Source organism: Astyanax mexicanus, chromosome 12, assembly GCF_023375975.1.
Source record: "Astyanax mexicanus isolate ESR-SI-001 chromosome 12, AstMex3_surface, whole genome shotgun sequence".
Taxonomy (NCBI): Eukaryota; Metazoa; Chordata; class Actinopteri; order Characiformes; family Acestrorhamphidae; genus Astyanax; species Astyanax mexicanus.
This window is the reverse complement of record NC_064419.1, coordinates 14,959,774-14,987,500: the sequence shown is the minus strand read 5'-3', so window position 1 is coordinate 14,987,500 and position 27,727 is coordinate 14,959,774. Positions and strand designations below refer to the sequence as shown.

Sequence of the window (27,727 nt, the reverse complement as noted above, 5' to 3'; positions counted from 1 at the left end):
AGTGAATGGGTGAGGCACGGGGGATAATTGTGGTTTAAGATTGCCTCATTGTGTTATCATTCTATATCATTACTGGCTTGTGCATGTTTCATGTTGAGATCCAAGCTTGTCTCAATGGACAGCTATGAAAGTGACATTCGAGTGAAATGTTCTGAGAACAAAGAACATTATAAAAAAATGAGCACCTACACTGACTGGCCAGTTCTTGAGATTGCGTCAGTATCTGTACTGATATTTTTTTAATTATACGAAACTAGACCCAATAACAGTGGAACTGACTACACAACTGAGTGGAACACATGAAGTGAGTGAATTTGGTTAATCATCAAAATTTGGTTGCTCTTTAAAAGGGATTAATTGTATTACTTTGTTATTAAGGTATATGTATAGAGTGGGCAGTGAGTGTCAGTAGAATATAGATGCTTCTAATAAAGTAAGCCCTCTAAGCAAATATCATCACTGTCCAATGAAAAACATGTGTCTCCAAAACAGCAACCTCACAGGAGAGAAAGAAAAACTTCTAACTTTCAATGGAAGTCAGTGTAAAAAGAGTTTATTTTAATTAATTGTGTAGAATTTCTAATGGACCATTCATCATGAAATTTGACACAGTGTAAGGAACAGTTGGTGTGTTCAAATGATGTAGTAAACTAAACTTTAAAATGAATAAAGATACTTGTTTTATATTGGACAGCCACAATATATTATATAATAGGTTCATAAATGGCCACAGCAATTTGGTTTCAGCTGTCAGTCGGATGTTCACGTTTGGTTTGGCAGGAATCCCAGCAGGAATCCCAGTCAAAAGTTTCTACAGCCAGTCCAGACAGAAACATGGGCCAGGTAAAAATGAACTAGTTTGTTTTTGTTTTAATTGGGTCCTTCTGATCCCAAATAGAAAGGATAATTTTTTTATGTTAAAATATTAATGCACACAAAGCAAATCTCCAGTTATTTGAGCTACTCGCTCAGCTTATGCTACTCCCTTCCCCTGTAATACTGGATACTGTAGTAATATTTTAGACAACATGAAGGAAAGGTTGAATCCAAAGGGTTTTTGAGTTGTTATGCTTCTATACAGAACCCTCAAATGTACCTTATTTAAGTGGATGTTGAGCTGCTCTTAAAATAGCATCCTTGAGGCTCAAAATCCTCTCAAACTCTGCTCTAAAGGAAAAGTCAGGAACAATAAAGCATGGAAAGCTTGTGGGTTTTACACCTTAATAAATGTTAATAAAGAAGTAAAACTAATGATGTCATGATTAAACATCATGGCATATTTGGTCAGGATGAAGAGTTTCCACATAAATATTGATTTTAAAGCACTTTCAGCAGGTCTATGTGTTTTGATTTTTTATTAAATACTCCTTCTGGTCCCAAGCCAAGAGTAAAGCAGAGACTGGTACACACATCATCTCAGATATTCACATTATGGTGAAGCAGTTTAACCAGAAAATTGCATTCCAGTGTGTGGTGGTTTCATGTGTGGTTTTGATATGTGTGTTTGTGAGTTTGTGTTTTTTAATGCTAAATTAAGCTTTATGAAGATGTTAGAGAGACGTAAAAGGCTCTTAATGTTATTATGTATGTGTGTATATATGTGAAGAAAGTAAAATAATGTAAACAGTGTGTACAGAATACAGTTACTCAATGACATCAGAATCAGTGGTGTAAATAAAGTAAAGGCAAAAGAAAGAGGAACTACAAGAATAAAGATTCATTAAGGGGAACCCAGAAAACCACTCATGAAACCATAAACAGGATATTTTGTTGGGCTTTTTTTTTCTATTTGCAAGACACACATTTAGAGAAGCACATTTTAAGTGGTCTTACTGCAGCTTTTAGCAAGAAAGCATTACAACATTAAAACAAATAAATAAGTGATGAGTTAGAATGTGCTTTCCTCAGTAATATTATTTTTAAGTAGTTTAGAAGAACACGTTTAGAAGAATTCTGACTAGCTGAAACCTACTCTGAACCCACTCAACCAGAATATGGATCTGTTCAGCTGGGTTGCACCAATCCTGCGCAAATTACTCTACTTATGTGTGTGTGTAAAGCATCTACTAAGTGCTTACGTTTACTAAATCTGGTTGCACCACAAGTACACTAACTAACTAACTAACTCACTCATGCGCAGAGTTACTGACTGTTGCTTTTACACAAAGAAAACAAAATGTATAACATGGCGATTAGAATGCAGCAATTGGTTTTCAATGGTTTAGTTAAAGTGTATAGCTGCTCAGAGGTAGGTGTAAATATTTAGTAGTTTCTCGCTCCTCTGTATAGACAGATAGTTTGTGTGTTGCAACCCGTTTTGATTTAATAACGCACAAAACTGAATTTAGTAAACACTCACATTACAACTAGCCTATGCTTGAACGCTTCTGCGTACGTACAGTTGATGTTCTTAGATCTGCATAGTACAGTGCACCAGATTTTGACATGACAGTTCAAAATAGCAGTTACAAGCCAATTATCTCAAACATATCCATTTTACAGCTCTTATAATGTATAAAAGGTACTGGATGAGTTTCGATGTTGAGTCAGTGTATCTCATTATCTAGTTGTTCAGAAGTAAACAAATAATTCTTGAAGAGGCACAGTGAGGAGAGGCATTATTTTAACTGATTGAAGAACAGTGATCACATAAAACAAAATAGTGCCTCTCCTCACTGTGCCTCTTCAAGAGTGAGGAGAGGCATTATTTTAACTGATTGAAGAACTGTGATCACATAGAACAACTTGAGTGCTGGTTCTTGGGGTTTGTCAAACCCTTTTGTAGATGGTTCTACATACATTACTCTTTTTAAAAAATATATTAAAATAGACAAATTTCCTAATGTGTCTTATTTTCCAGATTAATTTACTGTATTTGGCAGTTTTCCAAACAAGAAGTAGGCCTAATCCTGGACTACACGGCGTTCTGAACTGAGATATTTCACTGAAAGAGAAGCATAGTCTACGGCTAGGCCTAATCCCCGTCCTATATGGTGAGCTACAGGGAGTGAATGGAGGGCCCTACCTGCTCCACATTGCTGAGGCGGAGGGTGATGTCTTCAGCGGATCCAGTGGGCCGTGGGGGGAATTCCTGGGCTACGACACTGGGGCAGTCAGCTGCATTCTGGGTAACAGGAAAAGGCAGGAATTGAGAGTGGGACAGAGAACAATAGCTGGCCATGTTTCCACAGCCATAAATACACCCCTCCGTCCTGTTTGGTCATGTGTGTGAATAAGACTGTTGACCCAAGAGGAAATAAGAGTACCTGACTGCAAAAACATCCCTCTCCGGAAAGCAAAACACACGGACGAGCAGAAACTGAGAGCGCAGGAAAAAAGTGGGAGCATTTCGCACATCGCCCACATCTGAACCCACGGCCTGCTCACACGGCCTGCCCATAGCGGGCCAATATTCACCAAGTCTTCCAAGACTTGCTTGACACTGCACTCTAAAAGTACTAGTTTCACCACTAGTAGTGGTTGTATTAGGTATAGTAAGCTTTATTTTATCATCCTTCTGAGATCCTAGATAGGTTTACTGTCAATAAAATGACAAAATATAAACCACAGACAAACAATGAAAAACTAGTAATCTTAAAATGATTTTAATACCCTGACCCATCACAACATTCACTCTTTAAACCAAAGGTTCTATGAGCAATGCCATAAAAGAGCCACCAATTTTGTAAAAGAGATGTACTGTATGTGTGAAGAATCTTTTCTGAAACTGATGCTCTTGAAAGTTTCTTGACCAACTTGACGGTTCTTTAACGTAAAGTTGAATAAAACAGGTGAGTTCAGATCTTTAGAAGTCAACATAAAGGTTCTTAATCAAACCCTTTACTCTGACACATTGAGAAAGGTGTTGTTACCCACTGTGCTACCCCGACCACCCCAGGTATTCTTTGTCCTGTGTTAAGTTTATACAGAATACTGTATATGCCCCTCTGTTTGCCGTGGTTTGTGGCCCTGCATTGTACGCTACTCAGTTTGGTCTCTACTTCATTTGTCCAGTGGATTTGTTTGCTTTTTTTTGTGAGTTTGTTTGCTTTTCTTTGTGAGTTTGTTTGCTTTTCTGTATCAGTTATTTAGTTCCTAGTTGTCGTTATCTGTTTCTTTTGGTCCTCTGTTTGCTTTGGTTCATGTGTTCTTCAGCCCTTTGTGTTTCCGTTTGCTGTGTCTCCCTACTGTTAAACTGGAATACAGTAAACACAAAGTACACTATACTGACAAAACTATCACTAATTCAGCATATGTATAAAATCAAGCCTATTAAAAAAGTTAATACTGATTTTGTTGGAGTAACTTAATACTCTTTTCTGTCCAGGAAGTTTTTCGGTTAGATTTTGGATTGTTTTGCATTGCTGTGAGGATTTGACGGCATTCAGCAGAAAGGCCATCCCAAAGGCACGAAGCACCATCATTCCAAAGAAAAGAGTTTCACATCTCCAAAGCTCAAAGCTGGAAGGTTTTATATCCCTGTAGAATATTAGGTATGGTTTCAATAGCGTGATATTCTCTATGCTCTAGAAAGCCCTATTCTATTAGCAATATTTCTCTACAAGGAATTAACAATCAGGACATATTTCCCACAGTTGCCTTTAATTTGCAGTTGTGTCCAGGTTCTGTCTGGGATTTGATGATGGTCAGTTTAGAGCATGGAATCACTGTGGTGAGCAGGGCTTCCAACTGGCATCTTTCAGCAGGATAATGCTCACACTCACACAGCAGGGGTTTCCCAGGAATGTCTCTACCAGATTGCAACCCTTCCTTTGCCTGACGGTTCTCCTGATTTATGGCTAATTTAGTGTTTAATAGAGAACTTTGGTCTTCAGCTTCAGGTACCTACAAGTATCCTCAATCTGTAGATCCATTTGCAACATCTTTATCACTCTATAATAACAGTATTCCATCTAGTTACCAGGCTAGAGTATCCACAGAGTATTATTTTGCTCTAATATTGTAATTGCTTACATACATCATCATCATATTCCTTTCTGTATTTTGTCACTGCATTATAAAATAACAAAATATTTTTATGATCCACACAATTAACAGTAATTTCATTAGAGATCTCACTTCTCCCGTGAAGTTTGTGACTCTTTATTGGTAGCAGCTCATTGATGACCACCATGAAACCATCTACAATATCATGGACTCATTTGTGCACTGGAAGAACCAAACCAGACAGATGCAGTATGTGACACACAGAGAGTGTCCTGATTGGTTTCTCTTTTTTCTCGAAAACAAAGCCCCCTACAAGTGGGCTCTGTGGGTGGGACTTGCATTCTAATTGGTCTGTCGATACATTCACTAGACCTATCGGGGTTGAGTTTAGGGGATTAGTTTTGGTACTAGGGGATGTCTCCAATGTGCAAATTTTGGTTCTTTGATTCTTTAGTTTGAGCACCAAAACTAGAAGTTGCTAAGAAACGCTGGAAGTCAATAGTCTCCCACAGTTTTTCCATAAATACAAGACCACACACTACTCTTAACCTTCTCACTCCACTGTAAACAGTTTCAGCTGAAACTGGAAATGGATCTCAGTGGACGGAATGGCGTGCAGAGATAATAGAGATTCAAGAGTGAGGAAGAAAGATGAACCACCGTCCAGCTTCAGTAGGAAGTGGTGGAAACGTGCAGCTGCGGTAGCAGGAAAACGCTAGCATGTTTTTAAATGCAACGCTGTTGGCGCTGTGAACAGAGGCAGACTTGGGGCAGCGGCTGGCGCTGGTATGACTGTGGATCAGATGAGGTCATAGCTCTTTAAGCCTGGAAATCGCAGCGGTGGCAGATGAAACCGCCGGGCTTCACGCTCACCCCTTCCTCCTTCTTCTCATTCCCTCAAACTGCTGACTGCTGCTTTGTATCTCTGGCAGTCTCTGCTCCTTTGTTTCTTTGCCATTGCTTATTTCAGAATTTGGACTGGGAGTGTATTATGGAGCTCATCTCTGCTCTGACTTTATTTATATTTGCTTCTGACTTCAGCAAGTTTCAAAACTCTCTTTCTCTCTCCCTCTATCTTCAGCTACTTCACCCATCTGGACCACAGAACCAAAACCAGAACCATCTTTGTCTGTTTGTTTTTGCCAGCTGTTGTTTTCACCTACACTGAAGAAGAAATGGAGTGAATTCAACTGCACATCATTTCCACATGAATAAAAATATTACGTCAACACAGTTCCTGCCAAAAGTAAGTGAAAGGAAAGGGAAAATCGTAGTGTTTTGTATATTTAAGTTGCACCAATTGCTGACACAGGTGTGCAAATGCACACACACACACACACACAGTTAGCTAGTCCCTGTCAACAACAGCTTTGCAGGGGTATAGGGGTAAGCCCCCCATACTGAGCTGTGGAGCAGAGCTGTAGTAGAGCTGTTCTTTTCTGGAATAATGAAAGAAGCTCCATCCTGTACTTTTGGGATGAGTTGGGGATGAGGCAGAGTGATCATCCAACGTCTTTGTTGTTGTAATGTGCTAAATGCATTCAAAACCTCACAGCAATGTTCCAAAATCAGGTAGAAAGCCTTCATTGGACAAGAAAAACTATTTTAATATCCTTTATTTTAGAAGAAACAAAATAATTATTCTTGTCTATTTTTGTAATGGGACACTAGAATTGGTGCTCATCGGAAAAGACTATTTTATAGGTGTGTGATGAGACACTCGTCTCATAAGACGAAATACAAATTCAATTCATGAGAATAAAATGAGCCAAGACAATATATATTTTAAATTTCAATGTTTAAATATATGACTAAAGATATTTAATTTTACTGAAATTCACAAAATGTAAAATTACAGGTGAATCTTTTAAATATTTAGTAATCATTAGTGATCATTTTGTAAGGAATGTCATACTGTTTTTACTCTGATTGTCAATTATTTATGTATGTATGTATGTATGAATGAATTAGGATTCGTATGCAGTAAAATACAGAACAGTATGTGAGTACTGCAGCTGCTGTTTGCTGCCAAAAATGATCAAACCTTTGTTTTGGTTAGCTCTGTATAATTCTTGCGAGGTTGGTTTCTGACTGAAAGTTTGGATAAAATTGTTGGTGATTATCAAAACTCCTCGCCTCACTCTTGTGTTACACTGTACACAATCAAATCTTCACAGCAATGCTCCAAAATCTAGTAGAATGCTTTCCATGGACAGTAACTTTAACAAAAGCTGGATAAACTCTTTTAATACCTATGATTTCAGAAGATAATTCCAACCTTTTCCAACCTCCGTTCTCCGTCTCTCCTGGAGCGAGGTCATACGTCATTAGCTTTTACGTTAAATAGCTGAACGCTGCGTTGCTCTGTGGAGTACTGACTCCACCGGGATCATCAAAACCACAGAGCGTTTCAGAGACAGGCGAAAGTGAATCTTGTGAATGCTGTGTAAACAGTCGCGTTGCTGGTAAAAACGAGCATATTATGTCATTAAGAGGTTTTGTTAGCCATGAGAGGCATTATTGTGTCTGTGTTTTATGAGCTCAATTAAAGTGGCTGGCCTTGTCCTCCACTGACCTTCTCCACAGACATGCCGGCTGTGGTTCTGATAGCTGGAGGTGAAGGATTCTCGCCGTGTGACTGTGGGGTTTTGTGTGAAATGGGTGATCTGGGAGCTGGCGAGGCAGTTTTCACACTAACAGCCTGAGATATTTTGGATATACGTAACTTCAGAGCTAATGTTTGAAAACTGCAGCTCTCCAGAGTTATTTGAGCAGGATGTAAAAGTTCCCCTAAGGAAGATGAAGCCTGTTGATTGCAGTTATTTGGTGGAATTTACACTCCTCTGGTTCCCTTCGTTAGTTCACCCCCCACTGCTGGGGCTGCACTGATGCAGTGAGTCAAACTGCCCCCACAAAGTGGAGGTGTGAGCTTGTATATATAAGTCAGTGTTCCCATTGATTCTATGGTAATAAAGAGTGAGGTTCTAAAATATTGATTTCTGGGTATATACAGTAAATGTGTTCTCACATCTATAACTAGTTTTCTCTAACGATTCTTTATCAGTTTGTACAAGTTTGTAAAGTTGAAAAGTTTTCTTCATAGATTGTGGAATTCAATTGGATACTCTAGTGTATGTGTGTGACTGTGTGTATGTATGTACTGTATGTGTGTGTGTATTGTGTGTATGACTGTATGCCCAGATATGGATTGGCTCCTGGGTTAGCTCCTCAGTGCCTTATGCAGTCCTGATGCAGTAGGTGAGTGGTGGTTTCTGTTTAAGAGTATGCTGTGTGTGATTGGCTGCTGCTTCTTGCCAGTGTGCATATGGATGAGTTTGGGTTTCTAAACAGGTCCTGTATACTGTAACTTCATTCATTCATAGTTTAGCAAAATGCAACACAACAAACCACAAGAGAACTTTCTCTCTGCTTTTTGAGCAGACCTGTCTGTGGATTCTAGCTTGGGAAAACAGCAGATATGGTGATTGCTCATAGCTGTATGAAGTAGTATCTACCCAGTATTCCAATATTCCAGGTTAAACTTGTGGAGCATATAAACAAACCTCTCAGAGTTCACTTGGGACCAGACAGGTCATCTTCTAGTATGGGTCTCGTGTGGTTTCGTTCCACTAATCAGATATAACCAGCGCAGGTATGAAAGCACAATTAGTTCACTTTACCATACTTACACTTGAATAGTTTCATCTCTCTTGTGACTTTAAAGATTCAACCGCATACAGAGCATTGAGCATCTCTGATTCACTTTTTCGTAAATTGTTTTCACACCTATAGCCTGAATAAGTTAATGAATGTGACCCTGATGCATTTTCTCTATGGTTTGGTTTGTTTTAACACAGGAAAGAGTGCCAGAATACATTACAACAAAGCAAGTGAGAACATGGTCTACACTAATTCACATCTGTACATGAACTATGAGTCTTCTATGGCTTTGCTCCAGAAAACTCTATTCTATATTTTCCTTGTATTTTATGTTTTCCCAGAGGTCCACTTTTGACTTGAGTCATAATTAATTTATAACCTCCCTTTATCTTTTTAACAAGAAAGGGTGTTAAATAGAGAATGTTTATATAAATATCTCGACTGTTTACTTTTAGTGGAGATATTGTTATTCCTCTCTTTTGCTGAACTTTAACAGCACTTCACAAGCACTTTACTCTGACTGCAGAGTGGTTGTGGTGGGATACTATAGAGAATCTCATATGATAAATCTGTATTTCTAGTTAACTTACACAGTTTTTACACCTATAGTTAATTTGCTTTGCCTTAAATCAGTTAATGAGGTTGTAAATTCTAACAGTTATCTAGTAGAGACACTGCTGAATAAACTCTTTTTATTATCTGAAGATAATTTCTGAAGAAACTATAAATGAGAAAGTGTCCCAAAATGACAATGTGATAATAACGATAGTACCTTACCTTTCAATGCAAGTCAATGTAAAAAGATTTATTTCTGTTTAATTTTGGATATTTTACTGATTCATTCAATAATAAATGTTGCAATACATTTACAAAGAACAAAGAAAAACTGCACAATACAGGAAATTAGCTTCTGTTGCTGATTTTCACTGTGATGGACTACAACATTAGTCTTCCAGGGATTTGGATTCTGGAATGTGTCCACACTTAAGCCCACCTGAATTAAATATCCTTGTATCTAAATGTGTGTGTGTGTGTGTGTGTGTGTGTGTGTGTGAGAGAGAGAGAGAGAGAGAGAGAGGTGCTCACCTCCAGCACCATGCCCTGAGCGCTGTGTTTATCAGAAAAACACAAGTTCAGCTGCTGGTCCCAGTTACACCTCCAGTTAGTGCTCAGACAGCTTGTACACCTAAAACACACACACACACACACACACACACACACATATATATATATATATATATATACAGTTAGCACAGAGGTTATGATTTAACATAGGCAAATCACACGCACAAACACACACACACACACATACAAGCTACTCAACACCTCCCCTGATCATGAAACACACACTCATGGGTCAGAGATTAAGCGAGACTGAATAATTTCCTAAAGGGGGCAAATGGAACCTGGGGACACTGAGGGGGTTCCATAACACACACACACACACACACACACACACACACTCTTGCACACACACACACATACATACACACACACACACACACACACACATACTCTCTCACACACACACAATTACAGGCAGGACTAAAAAGGCAGAAATACAGCATAGAACACATTTTTTACTTTAATTTAATTCCATTTAAACTGAGCCTGTCTGGACAATCACACACACACACACACACACACCAGAGGCAGCAGAGGATTCCGCTAGACACAGCTTACTTCAGCCGCCCATTCATTACTAAGACAGATAGAGATGTAGTGTGTACTTACTCAAGATAAAGTCAAGACTCCACCACCTCTAGTGTGTGTGTGTGTGTGTGTGTGTGTGTGTGAGACTCAGTGGGGAACGAAAGATGTTGCTGCTGCCAGAGATAGCAGCTTTCATGATAAGGATGAGTGCTTTATGATAGTGGGGGGTGGAGGGCTGTTCATACTCTACGTGGGAGGCTATGTCTGTGTGTGTGTGTGTGTGTGTGTGTAAGTGTGTGAGTGTGTGTGTGTGTGTCAGTTCTTAAGATGTCTCACTGTAACCACATTTAAGGAAAACTTATCATCAGAAATGATTTGTTTTATTCTTTGTCTTTCTCTCTCTCTATCAATCTCTTTCAGTCTCTCTTTCATTTTATTTCATTTCATTATCTCTCTCTTATTCTACCTGTCTCCATTATTCCTTTTCTCTCTCTTATTTATTTCTCATTCTATCTCTCATTTTAGCTGTTTCTCTCTTTGTTTCTCTCATTTTAGCCTTCTCTGTCTCTCTTTCTCATTCATTTCCTATTCTCTCTCTCTTTCTCACACACAGCTGCTACTTAAGAGCTCTGGTTAAACAAACACTCTCAATTATCTCTCTGTCAGCATGAGAAACAAGCCTTATGACCCAGAGAGCACGAGAGAGTAAGAGAGCGCGAGAGGATAAGAGAGTGTGAGAGAGCAAAAGAGAAAGAGAGACTGAAACTGAGCGAGAGACATACCGTAATCTGCAGGAAACAAATACTGCAAATAGAAAAAAGTAGAGAAAGAAAGAGAAAAAAGCAGAGACAGAGATACAGTGACAGAGTGAGAGAGATAGAGAGAGAGAGTAACAGAGAGACAGAGAGAGAATGAGAGAGAAAGAGAGAGAAAGAGAGACAGAGAGAGAGAAAGAGAGAGAAAGAGAGAGAATGAGAGAGAAAGAGAGAAAAGAAATAGAGAGAAAGAGAGTAACAGAGAGACAGAGAGAGAATGAGAGAGAAAGAGAGACAGAGAGAGAGAGAGAGAGAGCAGCTCATGGTGAGTAATTGATTCAGGGTTGCCAGAGTTTGTGGTACGGAATGCATGTCACTGTTAATGTCTGGATGTCATTAGCCATTCACCTAGAAACCACCAGGCTAAAACCGTGGGAGAATTCACACTGAACACACACACACACACACACACACACACAAAACACACACTCTGCCCACTCAGACCAAAAACACACATTCCAGCCAATGAGGCAGGATTATATTTCAGCCTAATTGAAGTGTAGGAGACGGAGCTAAAGCCCTGATTCCTACAGGACTTCAGGTTATCGTTCCTCGCGCTCTGATTCAGCTGGATTATAGATGGGGAACATAAACATTGTTGTAGGAGATTTTATGAGGTAAGGGAGTTTATAGAGCGGAGGTGTGTGTGTGCCAAGTTTGGCTGCATGTAATCATGCAGCAGTTTGATTAGCCCAAAGCCATGCCATGCACAGAACACTAACTCCTGAGCAAGTTAACTGCATAACTAAGAGAACACTAATTCTTTCCCTTTAATACGTATTTTACAGTTTTCACTGCCAATACACTGCTTATCATTTTATTTATTTGATTAACTTTATTTTCTACATTGTAAATTTAATATTAAAGACATGAAAACAGTTAAGGAACACACATAAATAGTAAAAAAGTGTTAGTCCTCCAAAATCCCCTGATCCAAACCTGATGAACTGAGATGGTGATTTGAGGTGATTTGGGAAGAGCTGGAGCTTCACAGCATGAAGGAAAAGCAACAGCTAATGTTCAGCACCTCCAGAAACTCCTTCAAGATGCTGAGAAAACTATTCCAGGTGACTCCGTCATGAAGACACTGGGATTAAAATACCAATAGTGTTCAGATCTGTCCTCAAAGATAAATGTGCTACTTAGAAGAGTCTATTCTGGTTTGTTTAATACTTTTTAATCTTTACTAAATAACTGTACATATGTTTCTGTATAGCTTTAATATAGTCTTCAATATAAAATTTACAATGTAAAAATAATTTAAAAAACACTCTGAATGAGAAGAAGTGTGTCTTGTTTATCTTGGTTTTCTGATGAGGAAAAAAGATTTTAGGGTCAGAATTTGGCACTAGCAGAATGACTCAACTTGCCTTTGTGTCACCAGTCCAGACTGGTGGAGGTGATGTAATACTTAGTGTAGTGTAATCTGGTATTCTTAAAGCCAATTTATGCTTCTGTACCAAGTTCACGCCATAGCCTACACACAGTCTGATGTGCACCTCCTAAAAAAAACAAGGCATTGCAGCAATGCAGAACACACTAACTGTGATTGGTCCACTGAGTTCCCGCCTACAGATTCCCATCTTTACAGTTAATCCGCAGAGCAATGCAGACAAATGAAGACTCTGCGTTGTCTTTAGTTTAAATAAATCAAATAGCATCACTGTCCAATGAAAAAAATAATCCCCAAAGCATCAACTTTACAGGAGAAAATTAAATATCTCACAGGCCAGGAAACCATATATGATACTTTGAGGATATGAGGGTTTTGGCGCTATATATAACCCACTCCTAAAGGGTTCTATTACTTGTTCTATTATCTGTATTGTCTATTCGAGTTGTTGTTGTTCTGCAACTTGTTGTGATGTCTTGTGTTGACCAGAGATTTCTTGGTTTCTCTCAAGGTTTCTTCCTCTTACTGGGAGGACGTTTTTCCTTGCCACTGTTTCTTTGTGCTTATTCAAAGAGCTGCTGCAAAACTGCTGCATGGCAATATTTGTTATACTTTTAAAGAACCTTTACTAAAAAAAACATTTAGGTGATTTTAACCTGAAATCAGAACTAACTTTTCTATGGGTTTAACCTTTTCACCTCTACTCTGTAAAGAATGTGATCAAAGCTGAAATTTCATTCATTTTCTGGTGCCACAAACTACCTCATAACTACCTTTAATAGGGCCAAGGTCTAACATTACTTTGATTTAACAGATAAATAATAAATGGTAACAGATGCATATTTTATGTAGTGCAGAAATGGTGATTTTAAAGGGAGTTTCTTGCACTAAAACCTGAAAACACTGAATTATCCTGGGTGTGGGTCTGTCCTCCAACTCCTCACTTTTATGACATACTGTACATTAAAATAATTCCATAGCATTATCTGGGTATTCTGAAGTCAGCTAGTGAATAATGAGTTTTAGCATTAAAAGTTTCAGTGTTTAAACGAGAAAAAGGAAGCGGCTGAGGCGGGGGAAGTTTGTAGGGACCGGCTGAGAGACTGTCAGGTTTGTAACTGGAATGAAACCGCACATCCATTCTGCTTTTCCTGAGTCTCATAGCTTATTATCACCCTGATCAAATGTGACATATTTCACACCTTTAGATGGCCGTTTACACATTCGCTCTCTCGCTCTCTCTCTCTCTCTTTCACACACACATATTTTGGAAAACGTTTCCGCGCTCTTGAAATACACTCTAAAATATTCCCCACTGTCATTCACTGTCAGTTGCCATATATAAGGTGTGTGTGTGTGTGTAGAACTCACGCAGTCTTCGAGTGAATCTCTCCGGTTCTTTTGCAGTCGTAGATGATGAAGCTTCCAGAAACCACAGAGGTGCCGTTCACCCTGATGGCCACTGGAACCACAACGTGGTCTAAGCAGAAGAGCAGAAGAGTTCATACACATCTCAATCCTTCCACACAACATACACAAAACTAATACACACTTAAACTGAATACTGGCTCTATATTGTGACCCATCACCATACAGTACCAGCCAAATGTTTAAACACTAGTCCTCGTTTAATGTGTTTTTTATTTTATTTTTTTCTACATTGTAAATGAATAGTGAAGTGAGCATGTAAAAACTTAAAAGTGTTAAACAGACCATAATACTCTGTGAAGCACTTAGTTGACTCTGATCTGGGGAGCTGTTAACTTGCCATTTCTGAGGCTGGTAACTCTGATTAACTTTTCCCGTGCAACAGAGAGATATAAAACAATAATGTTTTGATGGTCTTTTATTACGACTGTATTTAAAGATACTTTTAAAGTTCGAAACTCTTCTTTTTAGATTGACTGACCTTCATTTTTTAAAGTTATTTTTATCTTTACTTTGTTGAGTAGTTCTTGCCATAATATGGATTAGAACATTACTCAAATAGAGCTATTCACTGTATACCAACTCTACCTCAACTTTACAACTGAAGCTCTCAAACACATTAAGAGACAAGAAATTCAAGTAATTAACTCTTGATGAATCAACGCTGTTAACTGAAAGACATTCCGGATAACTCTACCTCATAAAGCTGAATGAGAAAATCCACAGATGTATAAAGCTGTCATCTAAACAAGAGGTGCTTCTTTGAAAAATGTAAAATATAAAACATATTCTGGTTTGTTTAACACTTTAAATTAATTATTTAAAAATTAAAAACCCCTGAATGTATGGTCTGTCCAAACTTTTCACTGGTATCGTACATCTCTTTATAATATGATACTGAATGTTTGTTAAAATAAAAGTGTAATTTCTTTTTATCTAATCGCATTGAAAAGAAAACATGGGACCTAAAGACAGAGTATGACACTGCTATTTAGAGGGAGGAGTTTAAACACAACATTAAATAACTGTATTAGAGGGAACAAAGGGGTACCTGTACTAATACATGCGTCCTTATTGTGTTTGTTTTTAGTAATGTAATATACTTTCTAAAGTATTATAAAAGATTAAACATGATACAATGTTTCTGATAATTGAATCGTTTGAGATCAGTAGCTGTTCTGAACAGTTTCACACTTTATATGGAACTTCTATAATGAACTACAATAACCCAGAGTGCTCACCCTCGCCTAAAGGAATCTCAGGAAATCGGCTGGCAGGGGGCAGGGGGCACGTCTGGATTTTGGCAGAACCTTCATCCAGGTGCACCGTGGCAACTGTTGCCATGCCAACCCCATAATGGCATTCGAGGCCGAGACCGTTCAAGTCAGGAACGCTGCCGTCAACCAAGATCCCCACATTCTGAAAAACGAAAGATGAGTAAAGAGACAGGTGATTTTAACCCTCTATGGCGTGGTGTTTCCCTCAGGCAACAAACCACTTTTTTTGTTTTAACACCTTTTCACACCATACCTTTCCTTATTTATTTACTTATTTATTTATCTATCTTATAAAATTTTACATAGCATATCTACTTTCAGTAGAATGAGGCGTACAATGAGTGGGTCATAAATAAAAGTATGTTTGTATGAACAAGAATATGTAATGAAGTTATTTTAATGTTTATAATTATACTTTCTTCTTACATTATAGTTGCAAACATACAGAAACAGTGTTTTGTTTTAATTCGTTGGCTTGTGTTTTGTTAGCTTAAACATGGTGAAGCAGTGGATCTTTGGTCCTGAAGATCTTCTCCTCCTACTCTGCATGTGTTGGTGCGTCTTTGCTCTAAAACAACTGATTCAAATGATCAGCTTGTTATCAAAAGTCAAAATCTGAATTTTTATCCACAGGGACGCCAAAGCTTCCAAAAATTATATTTATTTCATTTTCCTCCTAAAAAACATAATTTATGCTATAGATCTGTGTTTCTCAAACTGTGGTTCAGGTACCACTGGTGGTACTCAAAGCATCCCAAGCTGGTGCACTAGATGACCTATTCAAATATTAAGGACTGAAATCTATAAAGTTTCCTGTACCTGTAATTTTCCTAACATTACATTACTTAGTGTTAGAGCTTTACCCATTAGAATCTGTATATAAGCTACACTTCATTCCTTCACTCCTCAGAACTACAGTTTTATCATTATTAACATCAGTTTCACTGGCCCTACAGTAAAACCCTGTGGAACACCACAATATCTGCTCTATTAAACAACAGTCACTAACAGTTCACTACAGTTTCTGCACTACAGTTAAAAGATAAATATGGTAGTAAACACTGTAGTTCACTGCTCAGCGCTCTTGATGTTTATTTTCCTCTGTTTGAATCCTGATTCTGAGATTCTCAGGTTTTAGTCTGGTAATTTGGTGGTATGTGGTCTAAAAGGTTTGAGAACTACTGCTACAGAGGGTTAACTTGTATCTTTAATTGCTTAGCATAATGTGTATGTTTATTTTTACGTGTTTTTTCTTCCTCATTATTTCATCATGTGTAATCAGTGAGTCACCGGGATTGGCTACGTGACAGTGATGACGGTGAATGTTAATGTAGCCTGTCTGAGTAATCCGATATTTTTAATAAAGGCCAGACGATGCAGGACCAACAGGGATGAATGAGTTTCGACTGATTGATTTCCTCCTCAGCTTCAATCAGAGCTCAGAGATGGAGAGCTGAGGGGTGAAGTCACGGAATGAGCCCGGATCTCCCTCTATCTTTCTGGACTCGTGTTCTCTCTCTCCACCCAGAGCTCTATTGTCATCCAGATGAAGCACTTCCTCGCAGTGGCGCCCGCTTCCTGTTTCCCGTTTCCTGTTTGGGCTGGAGCTGGAGGAGAGCTATTTCCTGTGGCCTTGAATGATGGACAGCTGGGAGATCCATCAGAGAGAGAGTCTGACCCACTTACCTAAAATACATCAATGAGACCCTATACACAAGAGTTCCAAACACCTCTGACTTTGAAGTCATTCAAAGGGCTGGTGTTTCAGATCTGAAGGCGGTGATATAGATATGGAGATATGGATCTGAAGATATGGATCTGAAGATATGGGCTTGCTGACCCACTGATTGCGATTATTGACATCTCTGCACACCGTGAAAGTGAAGTCCTCAGAGTCACAGACAAAGATTATGGAACTCTGCCCTATCTAATGCCTCATCTGCAATACTTTCAGAGACTTTGATCTCTTTAACTTAAGGCTGGTTTATACTTTATTTCTGTGAAGATTCATGTTACCATCTCACATAGGCTACAGCCAGCGTACTTCAATATAACGTGTGCATCAGGAGGCTGCATCTAAACTAAAATGTAAAAACCATAAAAAACACAGCATGGAAATGATTGTGACTGGTGGCATCTGGCTAGAATGTCCATATCCATGTGTATAGACAAACTACTCTGACTGAAATCACTTTCAAGTTCAGTACAGCTGCCCCCACATGCGCAAATCCAGCAGGTCAGTGTAATGTTATTTAGCATGGGACATGGCAAAAGCCAAGACATGCAATGCTAGTTCCTGTCACATGATGTGGCGTGTCACTATATAAGGAATCACAGTTCTTCTTGTAATGTAGGATGTGTAGTTTCACAGCATATCAGTAAAACTAAATTAAAAGCTGGGCTGGGTAATATAACAGTTACAGTGTCAGTCAAACGTTTGGACCCACCTCATTTAATCATTTTATTTATTTATTTTTCCTATATTGTAAATTAATAATAAGATCATCCAGACTTTGAAGAAACACATAAGTAGGAACACAGAGGGAGCTCTTTGTCTTCCTTTCCTGGTGTGGTCCTGATGAGTACCAGTTTCATCTCCATAGCGTTTTTGATGCTTTTTTGTGACTGCACTTGAGGATACTTTTAAAGTTCTTAAAATTAAATTTTGAAATCACTGACTTTTATTTTGTCTTAAAGTATTTTTTCTTTTCCATGTTAAGTAGTTCTTAATATAATATGTATTCGAACATTATTCAAATAGGTCTATTCACTGTATACCTGTAACTCTACCTCTTTACAACTTTACAACTGATGCTCTCAAACACATTAAGAGGCCATAAATTCGAGTTATTATCTCTTGACTGAGAAAATGCAGCAATGTGCAAAATCCATATTTTGTTAAAAGGCAGAAGGTTTGAAAACTGCTATTAAAATACTTTGAACAGTATATTTTACTGAAAATCATTTGCACTCTATCTAAGTAAACAGGACACATTACAGTATTTAAAAAAGTGTAGTTTTTCAATAAAACAAATACAAACATCTAATCAATAGTATTGAAAAATTGAGTCATCAAAGAATAGGAAATTAAAAAGCTGAACATTTCTATATTTTATCTCTGTCATCAAACTACTGTAAGAGTAGTCATGAGAGTGAGGAACTGAAGTGAGTTTGTGAGTTTAAGGTGGTATTTAAGGGTTCCACTACTCTGCAGTGTTTAAATAGTCTGATCGTGTAAACCTGGCGTACCGTGATGTTGGCGGTCCTGCTGAACTCCGCCGGGGTGAAGGTCATGGAAGGGCACTGCTGGGGTCCGTCCCTTATGCTGATCCACGAGCGGGCCAAACCCCGACTGGAGCACTCCTCCTGAATGGAGCACCTGCAGGAGCAGCAAAGGATTATGGGAGAATGTGTTTTATTCACAGGAGCATGGAACAAACAGACCTCTCACAGACTGACATACTAACATAATACCTCATTAGAGACACAATACTACTGTTCAACACACACACACACACTATACATTCACACATTATACACACTCACACACACACACACACATTATACACACACACACACTATACATTCACACATTATACACACTCACACACACACACATTATACACACACACACACACACACACACCATACTCACACACACTTACTCACACACATACACACACACACACACTATACATTCACACATTATACACACTCACACACACACACACACATTATACACACACACACACTATACATTCACACATTATACACACTCACACACACACACATTATACACACACACACACACACACACACCATACTCACACACACTTACTCACACACATACACACACACACACACTATACATTCACACATTATACACACTCACACACACACACATTATACACACACACACACACACACACATTATACTCACACACACTTACTCACACACACACACACACTATACATTCACACATTATACACACTCACACACACACACATTATACACACACACACACACACACACACACACACACCATACTCACACACACTTACTCACACACATACACACACACACACACTATACATTCACACATTATACACACTCACACACACACACATTATACACACACACACACACACACACACACCATACTCACACACACTTACTCACACACATACACACACACACACACTATACATTCACACATTATACACACTCACACACACACACATTATACACACACACACACACACACACACACACACCATACTCACACACACTTACTCACACACATACACACACACACACACTATACATTCACACATTATACACACACACACACACACACATTATACACACACACACACACATTATACTCACACACACTTACTCACACACATACACACACACACACACTATACATTCACACATTATACACACTCACACACACACACATTATACACACACACACACACACATTATACACACACACACACACACATTATACACACACATTATACACAAACACACACATTATACACACTCACGCGCATTATACTCACGCACACTTACTCACACACACACACACACACACACTATACATACACACATTATACACACTCACACACACACATTATACACACACACATTATACTTATGCACACTTACTCACACACACACACACACACACACACACACACACACACACACACACACATGCATTATACTCACGCACACACACACACACACACACACACACAAAACAGGGGTGTGTTTGATTCCTCTCACACACGTTCCCATGACGACAGCCCCCTCTGGCACTGAGATCAGAGTCCTGCTAATTCAATTAAAAAGGCTAACAAGACAAGTCTTTATCTATACATGGAGCAAAAGTGTGTGTGTGTGTGTGTAAGAGTGTGTGTGTGTGTGTGTATGTCTGAAGAAGAGCAGGGCTATCAGACATGGAATTCCCTTCCAGACAGAGGCCTTTTATTATGACTCATGAGTTTCAGTTGTTAATCCAAATATTCCCCGTGCACAGCTCCACTTTACACTGCCCACACACACACACACACACACTCTCACACACACACACACTGTTGCCCAGACATACACACACACACACACACAGGAGCAAGGACACGCTGCCCTTAAGCTATAGACTCCAGACTGTTTCATGAGAAGCCAAAGCAAACCCATGCGTTTATTCTTTTAATATCAGTTAATACTGTCAATCAGGTACATGATAACACAAACAATGATGAAATCCCTGAGAAGTTGTGAGGTATTATCTTGTGATTAAGTCGTGTTTCTGGCTAGGTGATGTGAATTAATGGAGTTCAAGTAAGGGCTTGATGGATTTACCATTCTTATATCCACAGTGTAACGTGTGCACTAGAAACACGTTACAGGAAGCATTACCTCCCACAGTGGACAGCGCAGTGGGCTGTTATAATGATCGTTATTGACGGTGTCTGGCTGGAATTGTCCTTGCAAACAAACTCTAGCAGAAACATATCCACAAGTATTGCACCAGATCAAACATGCATATACCACAGGCCAGCACAGCGTTCTATAGCTTCCATAAGACATGGCAAAAGTCATGGGACACTACTAATACTAATACTAATACTAGTCGCTCTTGCATGCCGTGTTGACTTTTTTGACGTCACGTGTACTTGTACTTTCATATTACTCTTTTATAGCGAGGTCAAACCATGCTGTGCACTGCTAAGCCAATAATCTGTGATTATATAGTTTAAAATAGTTTATATAATAGTTTATATCATTATTACAGTTGACAAAACAGTGAAATGATTGTTGGGTCTGTGACTAAAGAGACGCAAACAATAACGCAGTGTTGTTTTATGTGACATTTAGCTGGTTCTCATGAGAAAGTCCTCTTTTTTCCAGAGCTCACCAGATAAAACCAAAGGATTTCCATCAGAATATCTGCGGCTAGAGCTCGGCCCGACATAAATCAGAGAAAATCCTCCATGAAGATAGTAATACAGTGAGAGTGTGTACATGTGAATGAGTGTCTGAACTTTGAAAAGAGCAGCCGAGAACAGCCAGAGCCATGAGGTCAGGAAGACTGCCAAAAATAGAATAGAATGAGTGTACCATCGCTGAAAAATCCCCTTCATACACACACACTTACACACTATTGCCAAAACAGTGTGAGTTAACTGAGAATTTTATTGCTGCAAATAAAAGACTTCAACTTTATGAAAAGAGTTGTGAAAAAGTCTTTTATTTGCAGCAATTCTTTATTTGCAAAAATTCTCAGTTAACTCACACTTTATGAAAAGAGTAAATCTTATTCTTGAAAGACACAACTCAAACCAATACAGCTGAAGAGCTCATTTCAGTGAAAACAACTTTATCTCCTGAAAATATCAGAGCCTCTCCTACAGAAATGTTTCCTATATAAACTTTATACATCCCTGTAACAGCTGCACTCTCAGATAAACATTTGCTGCCCTGACTTAGACTATGTTCAAGGCAGGTCCTGATGCTCATTGCTATCTTACACACCACCAACATTCTATTTTCATTCCTTACACCTGTGTCGCTTAAATAGCAACAGTTTAATAAGCTTAGGAATATATCTACACTGATGGGAGTGGTGGTGTGAAAGTGAGCTGTGTACAGGTGCACATAACCGACTCAAAATAACGCTACACACACACACACACAACACACACACAACACACAGCAGCACAAACCCATCTTTAACATCAACAATACACAGTATACTAAATAAAATAACATTGCTGTTCCTGTACTTTTCCTGTTGTTACAATAGCAAAGACACACTGATACGCCCTAAATCAAGCTGTGCCGTGCGCAGTTGAAGACTCGCCTATAGACAAAGCTAAAATAGCGCTTACTGAAATATATGCGCGTAAGAACTGAAAAAGTGAGCGTTTCACAACGTGCCCCTGTTAAATTATGCGATATATAATTATGCACGATACCTACTGCTTAGAAAGTTGCCTATAATGAGCTGTGAGCTGGTGAATAGATAATGCACTGGGAAGACTGGGGGTATTATTTACTGTATAATCAGATTAAAACAGGCTCTGTCACACACATTGGGTCAATTGTGATGAAGCTGATACACAATGCCAAATGCATTGACCTTGCATGACTTTAATGTACGCGCATACACTCCACCCACCCACACACACACACACAGACGAGCACAACAGTCATATCCATATTACATGATCTCATATCGCATGCCTGTAATATCTTCCGTCCTGCACACACACACACACACACACACACACACACACACACACACAGACACTGCTATACACACACTTCAAGCATAAATCTTTCCATAGCAGCATTGTCCAAAGTGCCTTTCAGAAACATCCGAACATTTACACACACACACACACACACGTGCTGTCTGACATTGCCCCCTGAAAGAGCCAGTGTGGTGACAACACCAACAAGCCTTTGTGAGCTGCTTTATGACAGACAGAAGAACAGGAATGGGGAAGACCAATAGAAGGCAGGAGCTCTTTCAGGAACCAGAAGATAAAAGCAAAACTTTAGGATTTCTCTCTAAGCATTCACATCATCTCCTCGCCTGTTTCCCTTTTTATTCATCACATTCACACTTCCAGCTTCAGCAGAAGATAAAGTTTAGTACAGACCGTCGCCCTCAGAACAATCTGAATTCATGCAGCACTTTCAGTTCCTCTCAGATCTCTGCAGAACTGTTTCAGTCAGTCAGAGTCATATTCCTCATTATAATGAATCATGTTTGCTTTATACTAGAGCTGAATGATATAGTAAAAATATTGCATCCTGATATTTAAAGACATTTTAAGCTACATAATATTTATCAAACTGTTCTGACATGCAGATGAAATGCTGAATGACAGATTCTTCCTATATGCACAAACTTTCTAAATATATATGCAATATCTAAATATAACATATATAAGCAGCAATTAGGTCTGCCTCTGTTTGGGTACAGCTAAAACCCCCTACAAATTCTAACATTTCTTAATGTTACACAAAAGTTACTTCTTTTTACCTATTGGCCCGTGACATAAATTACTCTAGCTTTTCAGAGCTATTTTCTTTTGGGTATTCAGTTATAGTTTACATGATTTTTTTTCTGCCTGGCCAGAGTGCTGTAGGCCATAAGAGCAAGTTGCCATTGTCTTTACTGCAAAGCATACCAGATAAGAAGTGCAATAAAGTAAGTTTGCAATCTTTCTGTTTTTAGTTTTCTATTATATTCCAGTATTACTGTTCATTTACAGTGAATGTATTAACAGTAATATAATTTATTGTAACAATGTTGTAGTACTTTATTGGCAACTAAAGAAAAGTACAGTTGGGTCAGTGTTCTTTAAGCACTGATAATATCGTTGATATGTTTACAAAAGCATATTGCTGTCACAATAATTCAATTTATCATGATACAAAAAAATTTCATATTGCCCAGCTCTAAGAATATTAAACAGCATTAAACACATAATGTTTTGAGTTATTTTGAACTGATATTTGCTGATGTATTTATTGATCTCTAGAAGAGCAGAATGATGATGCTGGATTTTTTTTTACTAAATATATATAAACCACTAATAATTAAATTATAACAAATAAATTTGTTTCTGTAATGCTTACTAAGGTGTACTATGTATAGTTGCATGAAAAAAAAAGTGTGTGAACCCTTTGGGATTACTTGGGTTTCTGCATAAATTGATCATTAAATGTGTTCTAATCTTTATTCAAGTCACAACAATAGACAAACACAGTCTGCTTAAACTAATACCACACAAAACATTGTATTTGTTTGCATGGTTTTATTAAACACAACATGTTAACATTCACAATGAGAGGGGAATGTGAATCTTTGGATTTAATAACTGGTTGATTCTACTTTGGCAGCAAAAACCTCAACCAAACGTTTCCTGTAGTTGCAGATCAGACCTGCACAACAGTCAGGAGGAATTTTGAATCATTTCTCTTCACTAAACTGTTTCAGTTCAGCTATAATATTCTTGGGATATCTGGTGTGAATCGCTCTCTTGAGGCCATGATGCCTCAGCATCTCAATTGGGTTGAGAAGGTCAGGACTCTCCAGAAGGCGTATTTTCTTCTGTTGAAGTCATTCGGTTGTTGATTTACTTTTATGTTTTGGATCGTTGTCCTGTTGGACAGCAGTGGCTTCCTCTATGGTGTCCTCTCATGTTTTTCTTATTGTAGATTTGTCAACAAAAATGTTAGCATGTGCCAGAGATTTCTGTAAGTCTTTAGCTGACACTCTAGGACTCTTCCTCACCTCATTGATCATTCTGCATTGAACATTCAGTGCTGAACTTTCTCTATTTGTATTCCGTCTGTCTTACCGTGGACACATGAACATCAAGACTTTTAGAGATACTTTTGTAACCCTTTCCAGCTTCAACCAAGTCAACAATTCTTGAACGCAGGTCTACTGAGGGCTCTTTTGTGTGAGTCATGATTCACATCAAGCAGTGCTTCTTAAGAACAGCAAACTCAAAACTGGTGTGTGTTTTTTATAGGGCAGGGCAGCTTTAACCAACACATCCAATCTCATCACATCCTGGCTCCAATTAGATCTTAGAAAAGTCATTAGCCTATGGGTTCACATACAACATTTAATGACCAATTGATGCAGAGATCCAAGTAATCCCCAAAGGGTTCACATACTTTTTCTTGCAACTGTATTCTATATTCTAATAAATGCATTTAGCGACTTTAAGTTACACCAATTACTGACACAGATGTGCAAATGCACACACAGTGTGTCTAGTCCCAGTAGAAAAGTTATGCCAACAGAACACAGACATCCCACCTCTCCTGCAACTCATTGGATTCTTAATAATATTGCATATCAGTCTTTCTCATACAGTTCTTATACAGAGTGATTAAATGAGACAGAACGAGTGAGTGACAGGGTGTTCATACAGAGAGTATGACATAGAAAGCTTTCTGATTGGGTAAATGTTCTCTATTGAAGTGTACACAGTGTGAACTGTGGGGACTGTCAGACAGTTCCTTTCTACTGGATTCTACTAAAATAATAAATACCAATAGCAGAAAAACTGCATGTCAGAAAGACACACTCAGAAACAGAAAACAGAAAGACACACTCAGAAATCCTGGCAAGAGTCGCAAAACAGGAGCCAAAAAAAAAAACCTACAAGCTTTGCAGGCACATATTAAAAACCTTAAAAACATCAGAAATATGAAAAAAAATTCAAAAACTTTTGCTTATATAACCTTTTTTTCTATATGCTCTTCTCCATTTCTGTTCACAAAACTGAGAACTTTAAAACTATCTAAAAAGAGGAAATACAAATAAACAGCCTCTCAAAATCGAGTTACACAGGTTGACTGAGTTTCTTCTCGGGCACTTCAATTATCAAACACCATGAAGTCTTACCTGCTCTCCAGTGTGCACCAGCCGCAGTACGCATCACTAGCACTGAGACAGTCACTGCACGAGGAGTACTGATCACACGCAGCCACCTGAACCCGGAACAGCTGCAGAAAAAAAATGCATTTATTCACATAGTATATGAATATATTATATGAATATATTCAAATATATAGAATATATTAAATATTATATACTATTTAATACCTGTCAACGAAATACAGACACTTAGGTGAGTATCATAGCACTGTTTTATCATTGTTGTCATTATCACTCTATTGTTTTTACACTATTAAAAATGTAAAATAAATTTTGTGCGGTGAGAAATGTTTTTTAAATCCAGCCTTTTAATTAAAATCTATTTTAACATATGTTTTGTTTATTCTTTAAAATTGAACTTCTATTCTCATATTTGTACATTTCTGTATTTATTTTCTGTTTGTTTGTTTGTTTGTTTTACATTTGGGGTTTAGTTTCTATTGAATTTATAAACAAAATACATCAGCTGTTTATAAATAAATCAGTTGTAGTTCAGAGTAAAACCTTAAAGCAGCAGTAAAAAATGATCTGGTAGGTTTGTTGAATGTAATTGCTATCTACATTCCAGCAGTATTTTATAAACGAACAAAACAATAAACTTAAAATGACAAAATCCTAAACACAGCAATGTATTTACATTGCAATTACTCACTCTCACCAGAGAGGTCTCTAAATCCCCAAATCCCCAAAACTCACACACTGTTGCTTTAATTTTCATCTTGAACAGTTTCAGAGGCTGTTATAAAGTGATCATATTGAAGCTATTATTAGGTTGTATTATGACAGTGATGACAGTGTAAATGCGTCAGGAACGCTCAGACTCGCTCACTCACACATACAGCATATGTTTAAACAGTGTGCCAGGTCAAACTTTGATTTTGTAATCTTGCGCTTTGGGCTCACACGTTGGTCTTACACACGATCGCACATCCACCTTCAATTTCACACCCCACAATAAACTCCTCGCTCTTCCCTCCACAGATACGACACGCCTAACAACCTCCCTTCACACTTTACACCCACCACTAAACCACTATAAAGAGGTGTATGTGTGAGTGTTGAGAGAGAGAGAGAGAGAGAGAGAGAGAGAGAGATAGAAGAAAAGAGAGCAGTAGAATAATGGCCTGATGATAGGCCAATCATAACCATGTGATTCTGCAGTCTAGCTTAAATAATATCTCAAAGCAGGAAAATATGGTTATAGCTTATTTTCTCTCTTTAGAATCAAACTAGGATAATCTTATTAATATTATAATTGTTTTCTCTGTCATAACTGATCAAGGTAATTTAATTGTCTGCAGTTATTGATGAGTATAATCTGATATTTTCAGTATGTAATGTGCATTTTGGATTCATGAGCATAGTGTCTGCAGTGGACAGCTACATGCATGTGAAGATGAATCACTTTCTCTCTCTTCTAATTACATTTTCTCTCTCTCTTTCTCTCTCTCTCTCTCTCTTTCTCTTTCTCTCTCTATTTCTCTCTCGCACTTACTCTGTTTAACAGGCCGTGTTTCAGTCTCTACGGTTTTCTCTACGAAATTGGTGTAAATTTGCCCTCTATGGCATGGTGTTGCTTTCAGATTATTATTATTATTATTATTATTATTATTATTATTATTATTATTACACTATTACACTATACCATATCATTTTGATGCACATCTTTTAAAGCTCTCAGTGCCTCATTTTAAATGTCGGGGCTCTCAGAATTCTATCAATGAAGTGTGGAGCTACTTTAAGCTTCTAAATGGTGGGTAACACTATGCCCCTATCACTGGTATTGTGGCCTGTTGGGAGTGTTGGGCGCAGTATTTGGAAATGCTGGGGGAGAACAGAGGTGGCATTTTCTGTTTGAACTCATTATCAAGGTTTTACTACACCCCAAGTCCATTCACACCAGATCTCCCTTTAACACTCACAGTAAACAGCACAGCAAGTGGTAATGCCTTTGACCAGCAGTATAAACAGACAAGTGACTCTGCAGAAATCACAACGCAGTGCAGCCTTCTTTAGCTTCAATGCGATGTGGCAAAAGTCATGGGACATGATACAATGATCATGTTACTA

At 38.3% G+C, this 27,727-nt stretch overlaps 1 protein-coding gene across 1 annotated transcript in view; it reads right to left on the bottom strand.

Moving 5' to 3' along the window:
• Positions 1-27,727, bottom strand: part of plxnd1 (plexin D1) — a 106,459-nt gene that overhangs the window by 61,073 nt on the left and 17,659 nt on the right. Inside the window, exons 4-9 of the mRNA XM_022670750.2 lie at positions 25,625-25,725; positions 18,423-18,552; positions 15,138-15,315; positions 13,840-13,948; positions 9,694-9,793; positions 3,026-3,124 (exon numbers count right to left, since the gene is read on the bottom strand). Of these exons, the coding sequence (XP_022526471.2) occupies positions 3,026-3,124; positions 9,694-9,793; positions 13,840-13,948; positions 15,138-15,315; positions 18,423-18,552; positions 25,625-25,725 (717 nt within the window). The remainder of the gene's footprint in view (positions 1-3,025; positions 3,125-9,693; positions 9,794-13,839; positions 13,949-15,137; positions 15,316-18,422; positions 18,553-25,624; positions 25,726-27,727) is intronic.